Below are 24,619 nucleotides of genomic sequence, written 5' to 3' on the forward strand. Positions count from 1 at the left end.
TCATGAATTGGGAGTTGTCCCTGAGTGCCTAATCCTATTAGATAATGGTTTACAGGATTTACCTACCCAATACTTCCTATCTGAGATAGTCTTGGCTTAGTGTGTTCCTGATTGCCTCTCTGACTGGACGTGAGGCTAGTTAGTCCACCACACAGTTTCTCTCTCTGCAACGAACCTCTGGAATACTAGCCTCATCTCCCAGCTCACTGCGGTACTATCAGACACCAAGGAGGGAAAGGAGGCTACTGGAGTAACGTTATTGACCCAAGATGGATTGTTTAAAGAAGACCATCCGGGGCATGGTATCAGTGAAAATGTGGGCATACATGAAGGACTACTCTAAGAAGAACGGGCTGTTGACGCTTTCTGTGATCGCTGTGGTTACGGGCTGTGCGCTGGGATTCTATCTCAGGAGCATGAACCTCTCCACCCAGGTACAGAGGGATGCGGGCGACCACGATAGGGTCAGGGGGTCAGGCAGTGCTTGGGTAGCTTAGAGAGTAATAAGGGGGGCTTTGGGGTCTTACGCAAGGGTGATAGCATCAGTAAAGTAGGCTTCGTGTTTGTAAACAAAGAGGTGATACAGTACGATAGGCTTTAATTGGGTGTAGAGCAATTAAACAGGATCTCAGGTAAAGAGAGATACGATGGGCTTTGGGCCTTAGTGATGCCCCAGGAACACTCTGTACTCTAGCCTACTGTTGGGTGCAATGCACTTTGGGGTCTTATGTAAGGGTGAAAGTGCAAACAGTCTAGAGATGGCTCTGGGTATTTGAGGCAACAGGCTTGTAGGCGAAACTGCTCAGGGAAACTGATGCACAAAGAGTGAACGTTTACCAAGATTATCCTGTCTTCTCCAAGATGTCCCACTGCTTATTGTTGATTAAAAGTTCCCTAAAATTGTAATAGCCAGGCAAGCTGAATGCATAGACCAGCCTACACGTGTCCACTTTATCAAACCCTGAACAACAATAATCTTTACAATAATTGATATTGTTGTTCAATTAGAAAAAGAACTGTGGTGGGGAAAGATAAGTATTAATTTGTTATCCAGTTGCAGTATCTATATATCTTGATGTAGTAGTTACTGTATTTGTTTCTGCACAGGTACAGTATTCATGCAGTATTTAAATCATAAAAACGTATATATAAAGAAAGCTTGCAGCTTTCAAGAGGCCTAGAGGCTAATCTACTCAGCATCCTCCATTTCAAACCCAGAAGAGTAGTACAGCATAAGCATCTGACGCACTCTGGAGTGTAAATCTTGTGCGTAAGCAGCAACCACTAAGAAACACACATACAATGCCTTCGGAAAGTATTTAGACCCCTTCACTTTTTCCACATTTTGTTGTGTTATAGACTCAATTTAAAATGGATAAATTAAATTAATAAATTAAAAGAATTTGCCATCAATCCACACACAATACCCCAGAATGACAGCGAAAATAATTTTTTTGAAATTTCAGTAAATTTATTAACATTGAAATACAGAAATACCTCATGTACATAAGTATTCAGACCCTTTGCTATGACACTCTTACAATTAGCTAAAATGCAAAACTGTCATCAACCAATCACTCAATAAGTTGAATTGAGTCCATCTTAATGCAAGGATAATAGTTCATGTAATTTTGGAATTAATATATTTGTTTTTATAAGGTCTCTGATTTGCATAGGAATCAGTTAAAAAACCATTTTCGCTTTCTCATTCTGGGGTATTGTGTGTAGATTGATGGCAAATTCTTTTCATTTAATCCATTTTAAATTCAGTCTGTAACACAACAAAATGTGGAAAAGTGAAGGAGCCTGGATACTTTCCAAAGGCACTGTACAGTTACTCTATACACATAAAATGAAGCATAGCCCCACAGAGAGCATCACTGGCACATTTTTTTACATTTACTTATCATTATGTAGGGCCACAAAATGTTTCTATATCTACATTGGTAATGAGAATGTACTGTAAATAGTCAACATGGTAAACCATTTACAATATATATATAAAACCATGACAGACACAGAACATTCTTAGTAAAACTACTATAGCTGGTTACATGACAACAATAAAGTCAAATGCTATGTAGAATGTAAAGTCAAATGCTATGTACAGTATATATGGTAAAGTTGGCCAAAAGTATAACTGTCCTTGCATCAATTAAGCCTTTCCTATGGGAATCACTCTGAACGTCTGACTTTCGCATTCTGCAACAACTAACATTGTTTAGATTATCTGAAGAGTCACAAGATGATGATAAGTGGACAGAATGTACAGTACTCTCAGGTGGACCATTGTCCCCTCTGCCAGACCCAGAACTTTGTGTCTGTCTCCCCCAGGCCAAGATCTACTTCTCCTTCCCAGGAGAGCTACTGATGAGGATGTTAAAGATGCTGATCCTGCCCCTTATCACCTCCAGGTTAGTTCACAGACAGCAAACACTGTCCTGCTGTTCCCTGTGTCTGTATCAGGGGAGAATGGACAGGATGGAGAGGATGGGCTCATTGTAATGCATGGAATGGAATGAGGAATGTTATCAAAAACACGTGATTGATACCATTCCTCATTCCATTTCATGCATTACAATGAGCCTGTTCTCCGATTTCTACCTCCAACAGCCTCCTCTGGTCTGTATCTATACTGATATACTTTGTTTTTAATATACTGTATCTATACTAGTCTCATTTACTCTCTGGTCTGCATCAGTGACTGGTCCATTCTAGCTACCCACATTACAGTCTGATAACAGAGCTCTCTGCCATAAGGATTCTAATGAAATGGAATGCTAACAGAATGTTATGTGAAGTCCAATGGGATAGAATGCTAATAGAATATTCCATGGTATTGTAATAGTCATATTCTATTACAATACCATGGAATATTCTATTAGCATTCTATCCCATTGGACTTCACATAGCATTCTGTTAGCATTCCATTTCATTAGAATTCTTATGGCATACCAACAGAATGTTCCACGAATTAAACTGAATGCCAATAAAATGCTCTAGGAATCCTAACAGCTAAATGCCAATAGTTTAGGAATCCTTACGGCTAAATGCTAGTAAAATGCTCTAGGAATCCTAATGACTGAATGCTAATAGAATGTTCTAGGAATCCTAATGACTAAATGCTAATAGAATATTCTAGGAATACTAACAGCAAAATGCTAATAGAATGTTTTAGGAATGCTAATGACTAAATGCTAATAGAATGTTCTAGGAATCCTAACAGCTAAATGCTAATAACATGCTCCATCGATTCTAATTACCCCTGCGCAGTCTGATGTCGGGCCTTTCTGCCATGGACACTAAGGCGAGTGGGCGGCTGGGTGTGCTGACCATCACCTACTACCTGTGGACAACCTTCATAGCCGTCATAGTAGGCATCGCCCTGGTTCTGATCGTCCACCCTGGAACAGGCCATGAAAAGGAGGGGCACCAGGGGGTATCACAGCCTGTCATGACCTCCGCCGATGCCCTGCTGGACCTCATCAGGTAAACAAATGCACATACACACACAAACACACACAGAGACAGGTCCGTTTGCATGTAAACATGTAAGGTAGCACACGTGAACACATATCACACGGATAAACACACAGAGTACTTGTACAGATTCATGACAGTCCCATACAAATCAACAATAACATGGACAACAATAAAAATGACTTTTTTCCATTGCATACATAGGCAATCTATGCTTATAGCTATAATAATGAAAATATTTTCATCTCTTATATCCCTCTTGCGAGAAAAGTACATCTATTTCCGCAAGCCTCCATCAAGCTTTCCAGGGCATTAGTCTTCAGAGCTATATTCAGCTACCTGGAAGTTTGCATAAATAACTAGTCCGCCAGATGTCTCCTCCTACTGGCTTCAGAATTAGACCAACTTTCTAGGGAAATCCCTGCTTTCACTTCCTGCTCATTAGCAATAGTATGAACCCGGTACAGACCCAGTGAACTCCCAACCACTAAAAGAAGCTTTCATAAACCATGCAACAACAAAAAAACACTGGAACAATCGGACAGTAGAGGCACAACGCTTTCATCTTAAAACAAGTAATTTCTTGATTTCCTTCTGGTGGTTTTATTGGCCCCTTGCAGCCTACATCAGAGGGAGGCTCCACCCCTCTTTCACACTGGTCAATTTTAGTTGCTGAACGTCAAAAGATCAACAGAGGAAGTGTTGATCAATGATGGCTGCGTCACTCCCCCTGCTGTGGCGGGTTTATGAATAGACAATCATTTTATCAGTGTCTGCTAAGCCTGGATCTTCTCAGAAGGGCGCCGGGCACGAAACGCTTTACTGAGAAGGGCCTGTGGAACAGTCCCAGAGTGCCGGGTTTACTGCCCCTCCGTGTCAGGGATCCACCTAAGCCTGCTGGATTAGGGGTATAAATAGAGGTCTGTCCAGGACCCTGCGTATGTGAGGCAGTAAGAGGACTGCCAGAGGTGCGTTTGAGCCCTCTATCACGTTTGATAGGCTTACTGGCTCAGGGGAGAGTACCTGTAACATGGACCTGAACCCACGCTCTTATGACATTTGTTGTGACATGGTTACCACATGCTATGACATTGCATTTGACAGTGTCTCACCTTGTGTTGTCCTCGAGCCTTTGCAACTTTTATAGTGTTTAGAAAACAGTGTGTGTGTGTGTGGTGTGTGTGTGTCATAGCTTTTGGCGTCATTCGCTAATGCCTTATTAAGTCCCTCTAAGACAGAGGACATTATACTGTACCTCTCCTGGCCTGATAAGGAAATATTAGCCACTGAGAATAAAGTTGGTTAGCCCTCCACCATTAATAATGATAAACTCAATGTAATTTTAGTGCAGGGCCATCTGAGATTAGGCCAATTTCATGTTGAGAATATCACAATTATATTACAAAAATCTTAATATCTTAATCAACCTTAAAGGTGAAATCTGTAATTCAAACAACAACAAAGCAGCCATGTTTTTACAACTTTTTTGGTAAATAGCTGAGTGATGGAGCTGGAGAAATCTAACCACTCTCAATTTCATAGACAGTGCAATGGATGCAGGACTGACTATCCATGAGATAAAAATTATAGCTATACAGTGTTTGTTTACAATTGCATTGTTTTCAAACAATGGAGTAAAACCTTATATTTTGGGTTCAGATGGGGTAAGACAGTTGAACTAAGCTCATGAGGCATTTATAAGTTATGTTCTCAGAATCAATGGCTATCATTAATTTATAAGTCCAAAAATGGATGTCCCGAAATACTGATTACCCCTTTAATAACGGTATATACACCAGCTTTATATATATATAAAAATAAAATAAAAATCACCACATATACATGCATATCTCCAAACTGTTTACATACAACATGTATTTGCTTAATTGTTGACATGTTACACAGTGAGTAATGCTTGACTCCAATCTCATAACGCAAGAATAAATCCCACAATAACAAATGTTAACACGTTTTTATCCCTGACTTCTATAGGAACATGATTCCTTCCAATCTGATTGAAGCAACTTTTCAACAGGTGAGCTGACATTACCTATCCAATTCTTGAAATTGCACTAATGCATTTGGCATATGCATAGTCATTGTAAAACCTGCACTCCCATCCTTTAAAACATGAGATTACATTACATTCACATTCATCATGCAACTATGCCCACTCACAACATGTTGCTAAAACTGCCTAACCTCCGCTTTTGACTTCTTGCCCTTCCAGTACCGGACAGACATGGTACCGATATTGGCCTCCAGCATAAAGGAGTCCCAGGCCAACTATGTGTATGTGATGCCAGACTACAACAACCCTCATCTGGGTCACCCCGTCTTCCTCGAGATCACCCCTGCTCCAGACATGAAGTACAAGATTGTCCCTGGGCACAGCAAGGGCATGAACGTACTAGGGATTGTGATATTCTCCGTCACCATGGGTAAGACACACAAACTTATTGTACACACACACGCACGTGCGCGTGCACACACACACACACACACACACACACACACACACACACACACACACACACCCTCATCCCTCTCTTTGACCCTGTGTATGTTCCCTCTGTGCAGGCCTGTTGCTGGGGAAGATGGGAGCACGCGGGGCGCCACTGGTACATGTGTGTCAGTGCATCAACGAGTGTGTCATGAAGATCATCAATGCTGCCATGTGGTATGTATGACATGACACACATACAGACCCCCCCCCCCCCACACACACACACTGTTTCCTTACATCATGTGGTGTGGTTAAACCCCGACTGTAACTCAATTAACCCCTACCTGACAAAGCAGATTTTAGCTTCAGATTACACAACAAAGCTGCCATGTCCAGTTTATGTCTCCAGATGAGTGACATCAAAGTCACAACAACAACTTAACTGAGACACCAACAGTATCCCAACTCTCCTTCACACTGCACAGAGATCTGATCAGACTTGACCAGTCAAGCAGCAGCTGGCTGGATTGAGTTTGGGATTGAAGATGGGTTGTACAGTCGTTTGTCTGGCCTCCCTGATGCCAAATCTAGACCCGCCATGATCCCATCTGCCTCCTGTCATGTCCAACCTAGAGCACCATCCCATGCCTGGGATGCTACCCCACACCCCCTACTCCTACTCCAAAATTCTGGAGTCATTAGCTCAGTGTGGGGGTTGGCAGCTCAGCCCAAGATTACGGAGATGAGTCAGGTCATCACAAAGCAGCTTTACAGTAGGTCTTAGGTCGCCCAAAACACCAGGGCACATGCAAACACAGAGCCAGGAGACAGGGAGATAGGGACAGGATCAACAGTTATGGTACGTGACACGGCTAAACACATGAAACACGTGTAGCTCAGAGGCAAACATGAGTGAAGTTCTACTCTATTCTATTCTATCATCTTTCAGAGATAAAACATTTTTCATGACATGACTGTAGCTGTATGTGGGGGGACATGCAGCATTCGGCCTGTAGAGGGAGCTACAGGACCGTGGCCGGGGTTTACGAAAACGAGGCTTCTTTGCGCACCTGTTGCGAATGAAGCCTCGTTGACGAAATGGTTTAAGATGTGTGTGCCTCTGCTTTGGAGGGAGAGGGCTGGAAAGCGGGGACTGGAAAGTCCTGACAGACATTTATAAAATAAACGGGATTTTCCCACACCAGCAACCTCGAGTCCGCCTCTGTGTCACAGATCCTATTACAGTGGCGCCCAACCTGGGACACAGAGTGTCCCACCTCCAGCAGGAGCACCAGGCCGCGGTGGGGGAGATGGCGACGGCAAGGGCTGAGGACCGTACCCTCCTCCGGGAGCTCGTCGGGGCCATCAAGGCGGGGCCGACGCCCGGGTCGGCACAAGGTCCCCCCAAGGTCTACCTCCAGAAAATGGAGGACCTGGACGACCCGGAGGCGTTCCTGGCGGTGTTCGAGGGGACGGCGAGGATCTCGGGGTGGCCGGACGGCGAGTGGGCATACCATCTGCTGCCCCTCCTGTCAGGTGAGGCGCAGCTCACTGCCCACAGCCTGCCAGCGGCCGCCCAACGGGATTATCCCTCCCTAGCCCGGGCAATTTGAGACCGCCTGGGCCTCACACCGGAGGAACACCGTCGCCGGGTTCCGGGCCCTGACGATGGAGGAGGGGAGCCGGCCCTTTGCCTACGCCCAGCGGCTGCGGGACAGTGCGTGGTGGTGACTGGACCCGAGGAACAGCTCGGCGGAGGAGGTCGGGGACCGGGTGGTGATGGAGCAGTTCCTCACAGGGATCCCGGCCCGAACCGCCGCCTGGGTCCAGTACCACCGGCCCCAGGATCTCGCGGCTGCCGTGAGCTTGGCGGAGGACCATCTCTCCCTCCCACCACGGGAGCCCCGGCGACCAACCCCGGCCCTGCGGCAGGGGGTGGGGGGCCGGCGCCCGGAAAGAGCCGTGGTACCAGAAGGAGAGAGGCCGGCGCCCGCACCGAGGACGAGATGGCAGGGGCGGGCATATCGAGAACCAGCCCTGGCCCCACAGGAAGCACCCCGAGCGGCAGGGGGGGTGTGTTGGCGATGCGGACGGCCAGGCCATGTTCAGGCGGAGTGCCCAGTGATGGAGGTGGGGCAGGTCATCTGCATCGGCAACATACCGGGCCCTCCCCCCGGACCAGGAGAGGCGTATTGTGTTCCGGTAAGGATACAACATGATACGCACCAGGCGTTCTTGGACTCGGCCTGCATGCAGTCCATGATCCAGGAGCGCCTGGTTCGACCGGGGGCATTGTTAAAGGCATCGAGGGTGTTGGTGAAGTATGTGCATGGAGACATCCACGAATACCCTGTGGTCGCTATCGAAATTCATTATGAGGGAAAAAAGCATAGTGTACAGGTGGCGGTTAGCCCGCGCCTCACGCATCCCCTTGTTCTGGGTGTAGATTGGGAGGGATTTCCTCAAGCAGTAAAGTGGGCTACCGGGGTGCGTGCACGACAGAGAGGGAGGTGTGAGGCGTGTAATGTGTTCTGTGCTGAGGTGACGCCTCGCGACACTGCCGAGGAGCCGGAGCCGGCGGGGGGGTCTCAACCTGAGATTTCCCCGCCGAACTACCCGTTGCTAGGTGACTTCCCTCTCGAGCAGTCTCGTGACGAGACCCTACGATCGGCCTATGACCAAGTGATAGCCGGACACAGTGCGCGCCCACCCCTATTTTGCGATCATCAGCGACAGGTTATACCGAGTGAGTCGTGACTCGCATAGTCAGGAGGAAGTAACCCAGTTGTTGGTTCCCCGTAGCCGCCGGGAAATGGTCTTCCAGGCGGCTCATTTCAACCCCATGAAGGGCCATTTAGGATATGATAAGACACTAAACCATATAATGGCTCGATTTTATTGGCCGGGAATTCAGGCAGAGGTGCGTAGGTGGTGCGCTTCCTGTCGCGAATGTCAATTGGTAAATCCCCCTGCCATTCCACGGGCCCCCTTGCGGCCCTTACCATTGGTCGAGAACCCATTCGACCGCATTGCCATGGATATTATCGGGCCATTTGATCGGTGTACACAGGGATATCGATTTGTGTTGATTTTGATAGATTACGCAACCCGATACCCTGAGGCAATACCGCTGCGCAATATTTCTGCCAGGAGTGTAGCGCAGGCATTGTTTCAAGTGATCTCCCGGGTGGGAATCCCGAAAGAGATTCTCACCGACGAGGGCACCAATTTTATGTCACGCACCCTCAAGGAACTATACGGGCCCAACCTGGGACACAGAGTGAAGGCAGAGGAAAATGGAGGCGTTAAGCGCGGCCATCGGAAGGATGGCCCTCGTACTGGAGCAGCAGGCCCACCTCCAGCAGGAGCACCAGGCCGCGGTGGGGGAGATGGCGACGGCAAGGGCTGAGGACCGTACCCTCCTCCGGGAGCTCGTCGGGGCCATCAAGGCGGGGCCGGCGCCCGGGTCGGCACAAGGTCCCCCCAAGGTCTACCTCCAGAAAATGGAGGACCTGGACGACCCGGAGGCGTTCCTGGCGGTGTTCGAGGGGACGGCGAGGATCTCGGGGTGGCCGGACGGCGAGTGGGCATACCATCTGCTGCCCCTCCTGTCAGGTGAGGCGCAGCTCACTGCCCACAGCCTGCCAGCGGCCGCCCAACGGGATTATCCCTCCCTAGCCCGGGCAATTTGAGACCGCCTGGGCCTCACACCGGAGGAACACCGTCGCCGGGTTCCGGGCCCTGACGATGGAGGAGGGGAGCCGGCCCTTTGCCTACGCCCAGCGGCTGCGGGACAGTGCGTGGTGGTGACTGGACCCGAGGAACAGCTCGGCGGAGGAGGTCGGGGACCGGGTGGTGATGGAGCAGTTCCTCACAGGGATCCCGGCCCGAACCGCCGCCTGGGTCCAGTACCACCGGCCCCAGGATCTCGCGGCTGCCGTGAGCTTGGCGGAGGACCATCTCTCCCTCCCACCACGGGAGCCCCGGCGACCAACCCCGGCCCTGCGGCAGGGGGTGGGGGGCCGGCGCCCGGAAAGAGCCGTGGTACCAGAAGGAGAGAGGCCGGCGCCCGCACCGAGGACGAGATGGCAGGGGCGGGCATATCGAGAACCAGCCCTGGCCCCACAGGAAGCACCCCGAGCGGCAGGGGGGGTGTGTTGGCGATGCGGACGGCCAGGCCATGTTCAGGCGGAGTGCCCAGTGATGGAGGTGGGGCAGGTCATCTGCATCGGCAACATACCGGGCCCTCCCCCCGGACCAGGAGAGGCGTATTGTGTTCCGGTAAGGATACAACATGATACGCACCAGGCGTTCTTGGACTCGGCCTGCATGCAGTCCATGATCCAGGAGCGCCTGGTTCGACCGGGGGCATTGTTAAAGGCATCGAGGGTGTTGGTGAAGTATGTGCATGGAGACATCCACGAATACCCTGTGGTCGCTATCGAAATTCATTATGAGGGAAAAAAGCATAGTGTACAGGTGGCGGTTAGCCCGCGCCTCACGCATCCCCTTGTTCTGGGTGTAGATTGGGAGGGATTTCCTCAAGCAGTAAAGTGGGCTACCGGGGTGCGTGCACGACAGAGAGGGAGGTGTGAGGCGTGTAATGTGTTCTGTGCTGAGGTGACGCCTCGCGACACTGCCGAGGAGCCGGAGCCGGCGGGGGGGTCTCAACCTGAGATTTCCCCGCCGAACTACCCGTTGCTAGGTGACTTCCCTCTCGAGCAGTCTCGTGACGAGACCCTACGATCGGCCTATGACCAAGTGATAGCCGGACACAGTGCGCGCCCACCCCTATTTTGCGATCATCAGCGACAGGTTATACCGAGTGAGTCGTGACTCGCATAGTCAGGAGGAAGTAACCCAGTTGTTGGTTCCCCGTAGCCGCCGGGAAATGGTCTTCCAGGCGGCTCATTTCAACCCCATGGCGGGCCATTTAGGATATGATAAGACACTAAACCATATAATGGCTCGATTTTATTGGCCGGGAATTCAGGCAGAGGTGCGTAGGTGGTGCGCTTCCTGTCGCGAATGTCAATTGGTAAATCCCCCTGCCATTCCACGGGCCCCCTTGCGGCCCTTACCATTGGTCGAGAACCCATTCGACCGCATTGCCATGGATATTATCGGGCCATTTGATCGGTGTACACAGGGATATCGATTTGTGTTGATTTTGATAGATTACGCAACCCGATACCCTGAGGCAATACCGCTGCGCAATATTTCTGCCAGGAGTGTAGCGCAGGCATTGTTTCAAGTGATCTCCCGGGTGGGAATCCCGAAAGAGATTCTCACCGACGAGGGCACCAATTTTATGTCACGCACCCTCAAGGAACTATACGGGTTGTTGAACATCAAGGCGATTCGAACCAGTGTTTACCACCCGGCCACCGATGGCCTTTGTGTGCGGTTCAATCGGACCTTGAAATCAATGATCCGGAAGTTTGTGCACGAGGATAGTCGGAATTGGCATAAATGGCTAGATCCCCTGCTGTTTGCGGTACGGGAAGTTCCCCAAGCTTCCACCGGGTTTTCCCCGTTTGAATTACTCTACGGGCGTAAGCCCCGGGTTGTCCTAGACCTTCTTAAAAAAAATTGGGAGGAAGGGTCTAGCGACAGTAAAAATGAGATTCAGTACGTCTTGGACTTGCGCACAAAGCTCCACGCCCTAGGGGTTATCTCACGCGAGCATTTGCAGCAAGCCCAGGAGCGTCAAAAGCGCCTATACGACAGGGGAACTAACCTGCGAGAATTTACACCGGGAGACAAGGTGCTCGTACTGTTACCCACCTCCAGCACGAAATTACTCGCGAAGTGGCAAGGGCCGTTTGTGGTCCACGTCGCATGGGGGACGTGGATTATGAGGTAGTACGCTCGGACCGGGGGGATAGCTTGCAGGTGTATCACGTAAATCTCCTTAAAAAATGGAACGACGTGGTCACTGTTGCTCTGGCTACAATAATTCCAGAGAGAGATGAGTTCGGACCGGAAGTCCCAAAATCAAAAGTTAGCACTCCGGTCGGTATTGATAACCATCTCTCTGCTAGCCAGGCCACGGACGTTGCAGATTTGCAAGCTAGGTTCGCTGACGTGTTCTCTCCCCTGCCCGGTCGGACTACGCTTATCGACCACCATATAGAAACGCAGCCGGGTTTAACGGTGCGCACGCGTCCCTATAGGTTGCCGGTACACAAACGAGACATTGTGTGCAAGGAATTGGAAGCCATGCTGGAGCTGGGTGTGGTCGAGGAGTCCCGCAGTGACTGGTGTAGCCCCATCGTGCTTGTCAACAAGCCGGATGGGTCTATACGGTTCTGTGTGGATTATAGAAGGGTTAATGCGGTCTCCAAATTCGATGCCTACCCGATGCCCGGGTTGACGAGCTCTTGGACCGGCTTGGCACGGCCAAATCTTTTACGACATTGGATTGCACGAAGGGATACTGGCAGATTCCCCTCTCGCCGGTATCCCGGGAGAAGACTGCATTCTCCACTCCGCTCGGGTTATATCAGTTCACGGTGCTCCCTTTCGGGTTGTTCGGAGCCCCAGCCACTTTCCAGCGCCTCATGGACCGCATTCTGCGGCCGCACTCTGCCTATGCTGCTGCCTACCTGGATGACATTGTCATTTACAGTGACACCTGGGCGCAGCATGTGCAGCGTGTGGCTGCTGTTCTGCGGTCCCTGAGGCAGGCGGGGCTGACGGCCAACCCGAAAAAGTGCGTGATCCGGTAACCTGGGTACCACTTGGGTCGAGGGGAGGTGCGGCCGCAGGTTGAAAAGACTGCGGCCATCGCCGCCTCTCCGCGGCCCAAGACTAAGAAGGAGGTGAGGGCCTTCCTGGGGCTGGCTGGCTATTACCGGCAGTTCGTGCCGGGGTTTTCAGAGCTGGCCAGTCCCTCGACGGACCTCACCTGGAAGGGTGCCCCGGATCTGGTTCAATGGTCGGGCCAGTGCCAGGGGTCGTTCGAGGCCCTTAAGGGCGCTCTTTGTGGAGAAACGGTCCTGTATGCGCCTGATTTTAACCTCCCTTTCTCCCTACAGACGGACGCGTCGGATAGAAGCCTGGGAGCAGTGCTGACCCAGCGGGTGGAGGGGGCTGACCGGCCGGTGCTGTACCTGAGCCGCAAACTATCGGAGAGGGAGGGCCAGTACAGTACGGTGGAGAAGGAGTGCCTTGCCATCAAGTGGGTGGTCGGCGCCCTCCGCTACTACCTGCTGGGTCGCGCTTTCACCCTCTATTCCGACCATGCTCCCCTCCAGTGGCTCCACCGCATGAAGGATGTGAACGCGAGGATCACCCGGTGGTATCTCGCATTGCAGCCCTTCAACTTTTCGGTCGTGCACAGACCGGGGGCGCAGATGGTCGTGGCAGACTTCCTCTCCCGTGCAGGGGGGGGGGGGAGTAGGCTGTCGGCCGGCGTGTCCCTGGCCTGTGTCGGGCGGTGGGGGTATGTGGGGGGACATGCAGCGTTCGGCCTGTAGAGGGAGCTACAGGACCGTGGCCGGGGTTTACGAAAACTAGGCTTCGTTGCGCACCTGTTGCGAATGAAGCCTCGTTGACGAAATGGTTTAAGATGTGTGTGCCTCTGCTTTGGAGGGAGAGGGCTGGAAAGCGAGGACTGGAAAGTCCTGACAGACATTTATAAAATAAACAGGATTTTCCCACACCAGCAACCTCGAGTCCGCCTCTGTGTCACGGATCCTATTACACTGTAACATTGACAGTTAGTGAAAAAAATACAGTACTCCAATGTATAATCTTAACAATAATAATACTAATAACATAACATTTATCACAGACCAAATCAGCATGTGCTTTCCTCAATGTGCATGAATTGTCCCTAACATTGAACATTGACAGTGCACACTCTCTCCTATGTTTCCTCCTGTATTGTCCAGGTATTTTCCCTTTGGTATTGTGTTCCTGGTGGCGGGTAAGATCCTAGACATGCACGACCCGGCCCACCTGGGGGAGAAGCTGGGCATTTACTTCCTCACCGTGCTGGCAGGGCTGTTCATCCATGGTCTCATCCTGTTGCCTTTCTTCTATTTCGTCCTGACACGCAAGAACCCCTTTATCTTCATCAGAGGGCTGCTGCAGGCACTGGTCATCGCCCTGGCCACCTCATCCAGGTATGGTAACACCACTTGTTCATGTATGGATACCAGGGTTGGGGTTTCAATTGCATTTCAATTCAGTTAATTCAGGGAGTAAATTGCAATTCCAAGGCCAGTTCAAGATTTTCTCTATGCTTTTCAATGAGGAAAGTTTGGAATTGGAATTGGAATTTCAGTTTACTTCCTGAATTGACTGAATTGAAATGGAATTGACCTTCACCCTGATGGATACACATTTTAGATGCCAAGAGCAAATCTGAAATAATCTCTCTCTCTCTTCTCTCTCTCCCTCTCTCTCTCTTTCTCTTTGCAGCTCAGCCACTCTGCCCATCACTATGAAGTGTCTGTTGGAGAACTGTGGGGTGGACCGACAGATCGCTCGTTTTGTGTTGCCAGTGGGAGCTACCATAAACATGGACGGCACAGCACTGTATGAGGCTGTGGCGGCCATCTTTATTGCTCAGGTCAACGAGTATGAGCTTGACTTTGGCCAGCTAGTCACCATCAGGTGAGAACTGTCTGACTCTCTATTTACCCCACTCTCTCTCTCTCTCTCTTTTCTTTCTTCTTTCTTCCCTTCTCCCCACGGGGGCTGTAATGAACGTATATGGTCATTATAATTTACATCCTGGTCCTGTCTCCTCAGTATCACGGCAACAGCAGCCAGCATTGGGGCAGCTGGGATTCCTCAGGCTGGCCTGGTAACCATGGTGATTGTCCTGACCTCTGTGGGGTTACCGCCCGCTGACATCACGCTGATCGTAGCCATCGATTGGGTCCTGTGAGTATCAGACTCAAACTTACTATACTATAATGATAGTAATGCCAAACTGATAGTAATGCCTTCATAGAGCAGTGAGGAGCTCATGTGCTTCCTGGCTCCACTTTCAAATTACTTGCATTCTTGTTAGCATTTGTTGAACACTGAATTTATAATAATTACTTGTAGAAAATCCAGACAAAGTAAATTAATGTGGAACGTTTGAGTGGACCGAGAAGTGAAGAAACACCTCGGTACTCTATTGTGAGGCCAGATAAAGGACTCATTTCCAGTCTTGTGGCTGTTGAGGTGGTAAAGCCGTGGTAAAACGTTCCCTCTTCTAATTCCTAGGGACCGCTTCCGCACAATGATCAATGTGTTGGGGGATGCCTTGGCAGCTGGGATCATGTGTCACCTCTGCAGGGAAGACTTTGAGAAGAGACCCAACCAGGTAAGTGTGTGTACGTGTGTGCGTGTGCGTGTGCGTGTGCGTGTACGTGCGTGCTTGCATGTGTGTCTGCTAACTGTATTGCTCTTTGTTTGTGTGTGTCTTTGCAGAGGAGGGACACAGTGACCTCCCTTGGTAACCACAGTGTGACCCTGTCGGAGGCTCCTCTAATGGCTCACCGCGGTGACTATGTGTATGACGTGGATGGGGACTGTGTGTCAGAGAAACCCTCCTACAACCTCTGCCAGGTCTGAGTGAAATCCTCAGGACGAACAGCAGAGGGCGCTGTCTTCAACAAGAACAACACAAGCACGCACACACGCACACACTTCTTGCAGTGTCATGACTCAGTGGTCCCTATGGTGCAGTTGGTTGGGGCATGGTGCCAGAACTTCCGCATGGACCACATTGAAGATATGTTTATTGTTTCTTTTGAAAAGAAAGATCTGGCTGAGGACTATATGAATGTATCAACCTTTTCGACGTACTGTACCTGATCACATCTGTGCCATGATGAAGAAGAAGCACTTGTTCTACTCCTCATTTTGTTACTTGATACCTGTATATTCGCAGAACCACTGACTTGTGCACAAGCGAAGATGATTTCAGTCTATTCCTTCACAGGGTCTATAGACTCATTTAGAGCAAAGTCCTTCGGCGAGCCGTTCTCTGTAGAACACTCAGGCTTAAGTGAAACTAGCATCATTTTAGAGACACCTGCAAACCTGTTTTGGAGCAGTGAATGTGTTTAGAGATACTACTGTATATCTTTATAAGGATAGATACAGGACGTGTTAAAAGCACATTGGTGAGTATCAATTTGTTAGTCTTATTTTCATAAGAGATTTTCATAAGAGTTTTTCATGGCTCTGCTCTTGCTTATATTGCACAATTGTAGGTTTGTTTTCAACTCAGGTTTTGGAGTTGCCTTAAAATGTTCTCAGGCACCGTTGCTGAGAATGTTGCAACAGTTACCGTTTTTTGACAGCAAAAAAACTTGCCAGTGCGAGCCAAGGCTTACAAGCGGCCAGCTTGAATTTCCACAGCTGAGTTTTCTAGTCCCGCCCTGTAGTATAGATTATTTACATTCTGCAGTTCGCAAGGGGGCGAACTCAGAGACACCACTACCAAACAAACACAAGCAAACATTTGGTCGGGGCTGGGGGCTCTCTAGGCTAAAATCCGAGTTAGGCCTGGAGTAAGCACTGTTGAAGCCCTGGAGTGGCTGTGGAAAAGCAATTAGCCTTGGCGCGCATGACGGAAGCCCCGCGGTGGAAAGCCGGTTAATGAGTCTTGAAATTGATAGAACTTGATACTAAAAAGAGATTTAAATGTGATGGACGTAACGTGGATTTATTATTTGTTCTTGACATGCATTGGCTCAGAGAATACCCATTTTTATGTACTGTGACCTGAAATGCTTGCCATGAATATACAGAACTGTCACAGCCATTCAGATTAGTGGAACTGCAGTGTCTGCTCTAAACTGATGCTAGTAAAGCTCTTTCTAGTGGTGTTACTGTATATCTGAGAGGTGGATAGATAACTCCTCATTAATGTTGTCTCAATTTGGTTTAGAATATATTACAGTATGTGACAAATCTTTAAACAATTGCATCACTGACAACTTGTGAAAATGTTTTTATACATCTGAAAATTATTTTTATGTACATGAATGATACTGTTCTTCTGTATTTGTTTTTTCAATAAAATGTGAAATGTTTCATAACCACACACAGTTGAGGGATTCTCATGTTATTCTCACACAAAAATTAAGAGGCACAATATTCCCTCAGCTTTAAAGACTTTCAAATTGTTTTATTCAAAATAATTCCAAGTTAGACAGTCTTTGAACAGATGCCTTTGTGTTTATTCAAAACCAAAAAGAAATCAAAATTAACCCATTAAGTCAAATAAACACACTCCAACAATAAAATGTACAAACATGTAATACCACATACAAAGAGTCAAATAAATTACATCTGTGTGCCTCCACTGCTGTTGTCAACTCCTCCCATCTTTCCCACATAAATTAAGGCTAGAAAACAGAGGTAAATTAAATCTACAGTTATTCCAGTAAAAATCCACTAGTATCTTCAATACACCTTCAATCTGAAGAGAAGGTAACAGAGTAAGAAGCAAATTAGTAACTTAATAAAAAATTTAAATAAAGAATATCAAAAGGATGAGGAAAATAATTAGTCAATAAAGCAAACCAATTTCACTTGTACCTTTCCTGCTTCGGAAAACCAAACACTATATACTGCACTACTTTCAAGATTGGGCCATAAGAATATGTTGAAATGTTTTGATTTTCTTTTCTTTGAGGCCTACAATGATAATGTCCTTTACTTTTATTTCCATTACTAAAAACGAATAAGGCTTTGCAGAGCTGAGGTCAGAGAGAATACTGCAGAATACACAGAGAAAGGGCATTTCATATTCTGATATCTAGTATCCTAATACACGTACGCACATAGATGGCGAACAGTCTAGGGTCTCTCTCATCCGCTGTTGTGGTACTGCCATGGCAACAACATGTTTTAAAACGTACATCAACATAAAATAAAGGCCTTGGTGAAAGTAAAGTGCAGAAAAAAGCATGTTAAAACACAAAGACAAGTATAGGTATTTGCTTTGTGTCATTACCAGCCTTTAAATCTCGTTTCCGGTTAAGGAGAGGCTGGATCAGTTCTATAAAAAGAAAGTCTACAGACACTGAATTAAACGCATCGAAATAGTAGAAATGGTTTGAGGGACATTGTTTGATTGGCTGCAAAGCAGACGTGGTCTGGGCGAATCAAGGGGAGATGTTGAGCGTGACAGGGCATAACAGAAAAGGCGTGTGAAGGAATGCAAAAGCTAACTACAGCAACTACATTAGACATATTCCTTGTGGGTTCCTCAGTAACTTCCTTCGAGTTTCAGACCTTCCGTGTTAACTGGACCACTCGAGGAGCACTCACTCTGTGAGGGTAGTAACCCTATCACAGAAGAATATATATATATATATATATATATATATATATATATATATATATATATATAAGAATGACTTCCAATAACATTTTCAATCCTGGCAAAAGTACATTCAAAATGACAGATACCTGTATCTGTTATAGTAGTTTGCAGAAAGGTAATCGAGTTCCGAATCTTGGATTAGACTTTGAGTTTTGCTGAGGGATTTGGATAAAGAAAAGGGGATTGGTCTGCAGTATATCTATTTGCAGTGTCGAATAGTGTTTGGTCCAACAGTTCATAAGCAACAGCTCAGGTCTTACCTCGGCTGACCTGGGTGGCCGTCTGAGACATTGTCCCCATTTGAATACTTCAAAAATGCATCCTTCATTGCAGTAATCACTGATCTAACGTGATCGGATTGGGCAAAGCAAATTTCTCCACTCTATTGCATTGGTCAATCACGTCATGACAGACCAGTGATTTCTTTGAGAGAGGAAGGAAAGAAGGGTTAATTGTATGAGTATTCAAACAGGATCCCTCTCAACTGGCATTGGTCTTATTTGTTAGCAATTGAAACTCTTCGTCCCTGTGTTTCGAGCACAACGTCCCTTACTGAAGACACAACGGAAACCGTTTCCATGACAGACCTTCAGGCAGAGGAAACAAAGGAAATGTCTCAAGCTGTCACCCAGGCTACATCTCTACTGTCTTCAACTAAACACTGCAGCCTACTGCACTTCAGATCATCTCAGAGTCTTCTGGATCTTTGATTCAAATGTCCCTAAATATTCTTGCTGGGTGTACCATCCATCAGCTTCTAGAAACCAACAGAAAACCCAAACAAAAACCCAAAATTAAATCTGAGAGGAAATTAAAAAAGAAACGAAACAAAACTAAAAGTTCAGCAAAACTAAATAAAATTTAATGATTGCATATTCAAAGTAAAACAATCAAAACAAAACAAAGGATGAAAAAAAAAAAAAAAAATATCAAAACAAAATCAACAAAAGGTCACAAAGGCCATTAAATCTCCTTTATCTTGAGATTAGCATTCATAAATACAGTTTTTAAACTTTCAGATTATCAATCTATGCTTCCTGAAAAACGTTACGTTTCTCTCAGAAAAAAAAGAAAGAAAACAAAGTGATAAAATACAAGAAAAACAAAAAAACGACGAACTGTATAAGAGTGCGCTGATGCTCTGTGTTAGATTCAGCCTTAGTACCTATGCAGATGTTCTTAATTCGGGGGAGTATCAGCGTTGAAGATCTGTTCATTTATTAGATGTATCAGGGGCAGTATATCATGTCCTTCCATTTCTTTGGTCCATCTTACACGTTCCTACTTCAATCTCAGGGTCTTTTTACATGACCACTTTGAGAGATACAACTTTTACAAAGACATTCCCCACACTGGTTACAAACACACTATTGGTTCCCCCCACCCCCCTCCAGGACCCAAGCCTGCTGTGTTTAAAACTCTGATTCGCTGAGATGAGTTGGTTTACGATGGTTTACGTCAAGACGACTGATATTCATGATATCCTACAATAATGAATTAAAAAGTGCTTTGCTTTCAGAAAGACAGGAGATAGTAATGGGCTGGTAGGATGTTAATGACAAATGACGGCATCTATTTCTACACTGGAACCAGAGTCTAAGACACAGCATGCTTTCCCCTGCTCTGTTTCAGAGGAAAATCCCATTCACCGCTTACTTACAAAATATTACTTTTTAAATTATTCAATACTCAACATTTTGGTGGACAGACCGCCATTAAAGCATGGGTAGACCGAAATGGGTAGAACATATTTGAAAAATAATATTTCCGCAAGTAAGCAGTGTACAGAACTTTCTTCTGAATCCCATTGTATATTCCAACGCACTTGCAAGAGACTTTTACTAGATGTGTGAGTTCATCCTATTTGAAGTCCCTACTGCGGTTCTACCATAGATATGGCACATAGTGACAATAGTCTTGCCTCCAGGAAGGGAAAAAAAATCTATCATTAAAATGTGAAATTGGTCAACATATCTAGGGATACATCCCCCCAAAAAACATTAAAACTACATTTGGAGCTTCCCAAAGCATGAGTGTAAAAAAAAAAAAAACAACAACAAAAAAAAAACTCAGCCTAGACTTTCCTTTAGACTAGTACAAAGATGAAAATCGAGTGAAAATCGGCTTTAAGAGTGAGCATACGCTAAAAACAGGTCGCTTTGCCAAACTGTGCCAACTTGTGTGTATACTCTCTGCAATAAAAGCCTGGCGCGCACGGTCGGTCTCCTTCTTCTTCTTCTTCTTCCTCCCCCTACCCTACCCACCCCGCCCCCGCCCCTCTCTACTTGTGGCCCTTGCTGGTCTTGAAGGACACCTGTAGGATCTTGTCCCCGAGCCGGTAGCCGTTGAGGCTCGCGATGGCCATGGCTGCCTCCTCGTAGTTCGTCATGGTAACGAAGCCGAAGCCCTTGCACTTGTTGGTGTTGAAGTCGCGGATAACCTTGACGTTGGTGACGGCGCCGAAGGGCCCGAACATTTGCCAGAGGATGCCCTCGTCTGCGTCCTGGCCCAGGTTGTAGATGAAGATGCACCAGCCTGACGACGCGTTCCCTGGTACACTTACGCCTGACATGCCGCTCATGTGGTCCACACTCATGGGAGAGAACCTGGGGCAGAGCAGGGAAATAGCATAGAGGTGTGGGTTACTGAACATGAAGGCTCTGTGTGTGTGTGTGTGTGTGTGTGTGTGTGTGTGTGGAACCTGCGAGGGCACAGTAACAGTCCATCTCTGTCTCTCTCTCACCTGAACCTCTGTGCCTGATGGTGTACGGGGCCTCCGAAGCGACGGGACTGGTTGTGGTAGAGCTGAGAGATGAGCTGGGAGTTCTTAGCCTGGTTGGGGCTGGCAGCAAACTTGACTGTGATGGGCTCAGAGGCGCCGGGGGGCTTCTGGCCGTTCAGGTCTTTAATGGCATCCTCTGCTTCTGCCCGCTTATCAAAGCGGATGAACGCAACACCGCGAGACAGACCTGGACACATGGACGGCACTAAGTGATTTAAGAACATTGCAACTTTTCGACAAGATATGAAAAGCTTACAGCAACTACAATGAGAAAAAGAAATGTGTTATACTTTAAAACAAGGATCAAAGTTAGTTAATCTCTCTTACTGTCTCCTGCACTACCTGAGGCTTGGTCGACAAGCACACGGGAGTTGATGATGCGTCCGTATCGAGCAAACATGTCCTCTACGTCTTTCTGGGTCATGGTCTTAGGCAGGCCGCTGATGTACAGGTTAGCATCCTTTATGGTGTCAGAGCTGGGACGCGCATACGACACCTAGCAGCAGGGGGCAGGAGAGGGCAGCTTACATACCACTCAAGAGGCTCATTACACACTTACAAACAGAACATCAGATAGCATATATATTAAATGCAGATTTGATATGCATAAAAACCCTAAAATCACTTCAAAAGTGGAGTTTAAGAAAAAGTATGATTTTATTTTTAACTAGTGTTCGATGAGAAACTACTGTTTGTTTCATAACTGTACAAGTTATTTTATGTGGTATGGGACAGAGCCATCCATATGATAATCATTGGCATTGCCAATGTTTGAAATTTAAGCATGGCATCAGTAAACAAAATACTTATATTTAGGCTATTTGTAATCATAACGGCCTAGACGACATGCAAAAAATGTCTAAAAAAACAGAAAATAAAGTGATAGAAAATGTGCTTCAATTGATCATTATTGCCCTTATATTGATTTTCCTTTTTAACAAACCATTCCCTTAGTGTGCTGGGCTGGGTGAGAGAACTTGGTCTGTCCAAAGGGTTCCAAATTAAGTGAAGAAAATCATAGAACAAAGAATCAAAGTATAAAAGAAATTCTCAGGAGTAGAATACTTCATAACAAATTAAAGGAAAAGTTTCAACCTGAAGCAGTGGTGTTAAAATAAATTCAGAAATGAAAAGAAAGGCTTGACTCAGGTTCAAAAGACTGCTGCACTTCTCTACTCTGTCAGAATGAGCGGTCAGTTTGCTATAGACTAGCTTCTTAGCATCGACCAGTCTGATGTAAACATATACTAGCTAGTGGTCGGCAGAGGCGCCACAGGATAGTTAAAATGACATGACATCGTTGGGTTGACACATGTAGGAACACCTTATTGCACGTTACCTTGATAGTTTTAGACTGTAGTCTTAGTCCATTCAGAGTATTGATAGCTCTTTCTGCATCACTAGGGGTAAGATAGTTAACAAATCCGTACCCTAAACTGTGGCCTAGAGAAAAAAAAAGGAAAACAATAAAATAAAATAAAAAAACGTTGTATAGTTCAAAAAATCTGCATATTGGACAAATAAATGTTAAAACAAAACAAATCTACACAGTGCATGCTAGTCGTAAAACAAACAACTGGAATAAGGAAAACCAAGCCCTTAATAGGTAACATATAGAGAGCTTGTCAAAACGTTTAAACAGACAGAACAAGTATAAAAAATATTTGGAATACCCCAAAAGTAAAAATGTATTTGATGAAAAGAGCACGGGGCCAGAATAGCAAATGGCAGCTGGATACAAATTGCCAATATAAAACAATGCTGCCATCATCCATATTACAAAACATCTCATCCCAAAGTAACCACTGAGAATCTCCAATTTGTCAGCAGAGTTTTCATCCTCCAACAAGAGGAAAGGATTTCAATTACACATGGACTAGCGTCAACATTTGTTACAGGTTATGAGAGTGCCGACATTAATATTTCAATACTCATGCCTTAGTATGCTATGGGAGTGCCTAGCAACTCCGAACAGCCCTGTAATACGAAACCCTGCTTGCAGACCGATTCCTCCGTCATATGGCTCTACCTGCTGTATGTTCAAGGTCAGGGGGTCACATAACCAACCAACCAACCAACCAACCAACCAACCAACCAACCCCCCCCCCCCCCCCCCCCCCCAGTGCATTACGGGATATGGTGTACTGTACCTGCTACTTTGTCTCGTATGAGCTTGGCAGACTCCACCTCCCCGATGCTGCTGAACAGGCTGCGGAGTTCATCCTGGCTCATGCTCTGGGGCAGGTAGTTCACTATTAGGTTAGTCTTGGCGTCCTTCGCCTCATCCCCTCCCATGTGGTCTTCGTAACCGTTCGACATGTCATACACCTCCTGTGAACAGGGAGGGAGAGGTCGGAGACTGTCCTCCTCCACGGGCTATAACCACAGATGTAATGTCAAATATTAATCCGAAATTTAAAGCAAGTGTGATTTAATGGTGTTAAGTCATGTACAGTAGAACAATGAATGTCAACTCAACAGATTATATTAGATATTCATGCAACATTCTTAACAACGCATCCCACTGACATCGATTAGGCCCCAATATTAAGCGCATCTCTCTAGGGGGCAGTACAGCCTGACTCTCTCATCTAGGCTTGACATTTCTCTGACCTCACCTATGCCCAACCACCTCAACCAACCCTATGATGCAGCTCTGAACAACTGAGTTTTAGTGTCTGGGGAGACCACATCCCCATTCATGTACTACTATACCATTGGCTATATCAAGTCTACGTCTGACCCGTTCATTTTTCCATGAAAATCATCATTGTGCAATTTAGGTCTAATTTTGATTGACATATGGGATAGGCTGATTCTGAACATGAACGTTAGGAACACAAGGAACGTGAACGTTCATTTCTAAAACATTTTAAAATTGTAAGTTTAAGTAAGAGACCAGCAAACTCTGACTACCTACAAGCAGCAGTGCTGAACGGACAATACTGCAACTAACTCTCCACTGCTAAGTTTCCTGCAGTGTCTAAACACTACACTGAAACAGGCTACTACCTGTGACGAGGAAATATCTACACGTCAATGCAATCATGCACACAAATCAGAAAACTAATGAAATGTGCACACATTGATGAAATGGGTCTATTTGCAAAAGAGGCCATGATCCTGTTTTGGAGGACAGAGATGTATTTTCCCTTCCCCCCCCCCCTTTTTTTTTTAAACAAAGGGGGCCTTGTACCATTTCAATGGATTGGCTAGATGTAAAATATAGTTATAGTTCCCTCTACCTCTCCAATAGGGTAAGTGGAGCTTCCTCCATCTTGTTCTTGCTTATCCAGTCCTTTCCATTCTATAACACTTGAGTGGTAGGCACTATGGCAAGAAGCAAGGAGCCGAAATGGAACTGGGTTTGAGTAAGGCATTAGTTCTGTGGTCCATCTGACAGAGCCCCATTCATAGAGGAGAAGGGTTCTGATTGGGTATTCTGGTGGGGTAAGACAGTCAGACACCCAGCAGGCTCAGAGAGGATGAATGAGACTCCTGTACTATACAAGTAAACATGAGCAATACTGATGGGATCAGCTCTCTGAGTGAGGATCCCTCTCAA

General features: G+C 46.7%; 2 protein-coding genes across 5 annotated transcripts in view; one reads left to right on the plus strand and one right to left on the minus strand.

Moving 5' to 3' along the window:
- Positions 1-299: 299 nt before the first annotated feature.
- On the plus strand, positions 300-15,505 carry slc1a8b (solute carrier family 1 member 8b; the record flags this gene model as incomplete). Its single annotated transcript, XM_083682883.1, has 11 exons — positions 300-434; positions 2,335-2,414; positions 3,274-3,489; positions 5,473-5,515; positions 5,711-5,921; positions 6,061-6,160; positions 13,825-14,058; positions 14,357-14,551; positions 14,690-14,824; positions 15,155-15,296; positions 15,362-15,505. The coding sequence occupies 11 exons, from the start codon at positions 300-302 to the stop codon at positions 15,503-15,505; spliced, it is 1,635 nt and encodes a 544-aa protein (XP_083539009.1).
- A 1,533-nt stretch (positions 15,506-17,038) lies between these two features.
- Positions 17,039-24,619, minus strand: part of elavl1a (ELAV like RNA binding protein 1a) — an 8,966-nt gene continuing 1,385 nt past the window's right edge. The window contains exons 3-7 of one of the 4 annotated variants that reach the window (XM_083683808.1): positions 23,205-23,385; positions 22,394-22,497; positions 21,397-21,550; positions 21,016-21,241; positions 17,039-20,878 (exon numbers count right to left, since the gene is read on the minus strand). In XM_083683808.1, coding sequence (XP_083539934.1) covers positions 20,554-20,878; positions 21,016-21,241; positions 21,397-21,550; positions 22,394-22,497; positions 23,205-23,385 — 990 coding nt within the window. In that variant the 3' untranslated portion in view covers positions 17,039-20,553. Of the gene's footprint in view, positions 20,879-21,015; positions 21,242-21,381; positions 21,551-22,393; positions 22,498-23,204; positions 23,431-24,619 lie in introns of all 4 variants that reach the window. The other 3 variants (XM_083683807.1, XM_083683806.1, XM_083683805.1) reach the window with 3 other exon arrangements.

This window comes from Argentina silus (genome assembly GCF_951799395.1).
Source record: "Argentina silus genome assembly, chromosome: 13".
Classification (NCBI taxonomy): domain Eukaryota; kingdom Metazoa; phylum Chordata; class Actinopteri; order Argentiniformes; family Argentinidae; genus Argentina; species Argentina silus.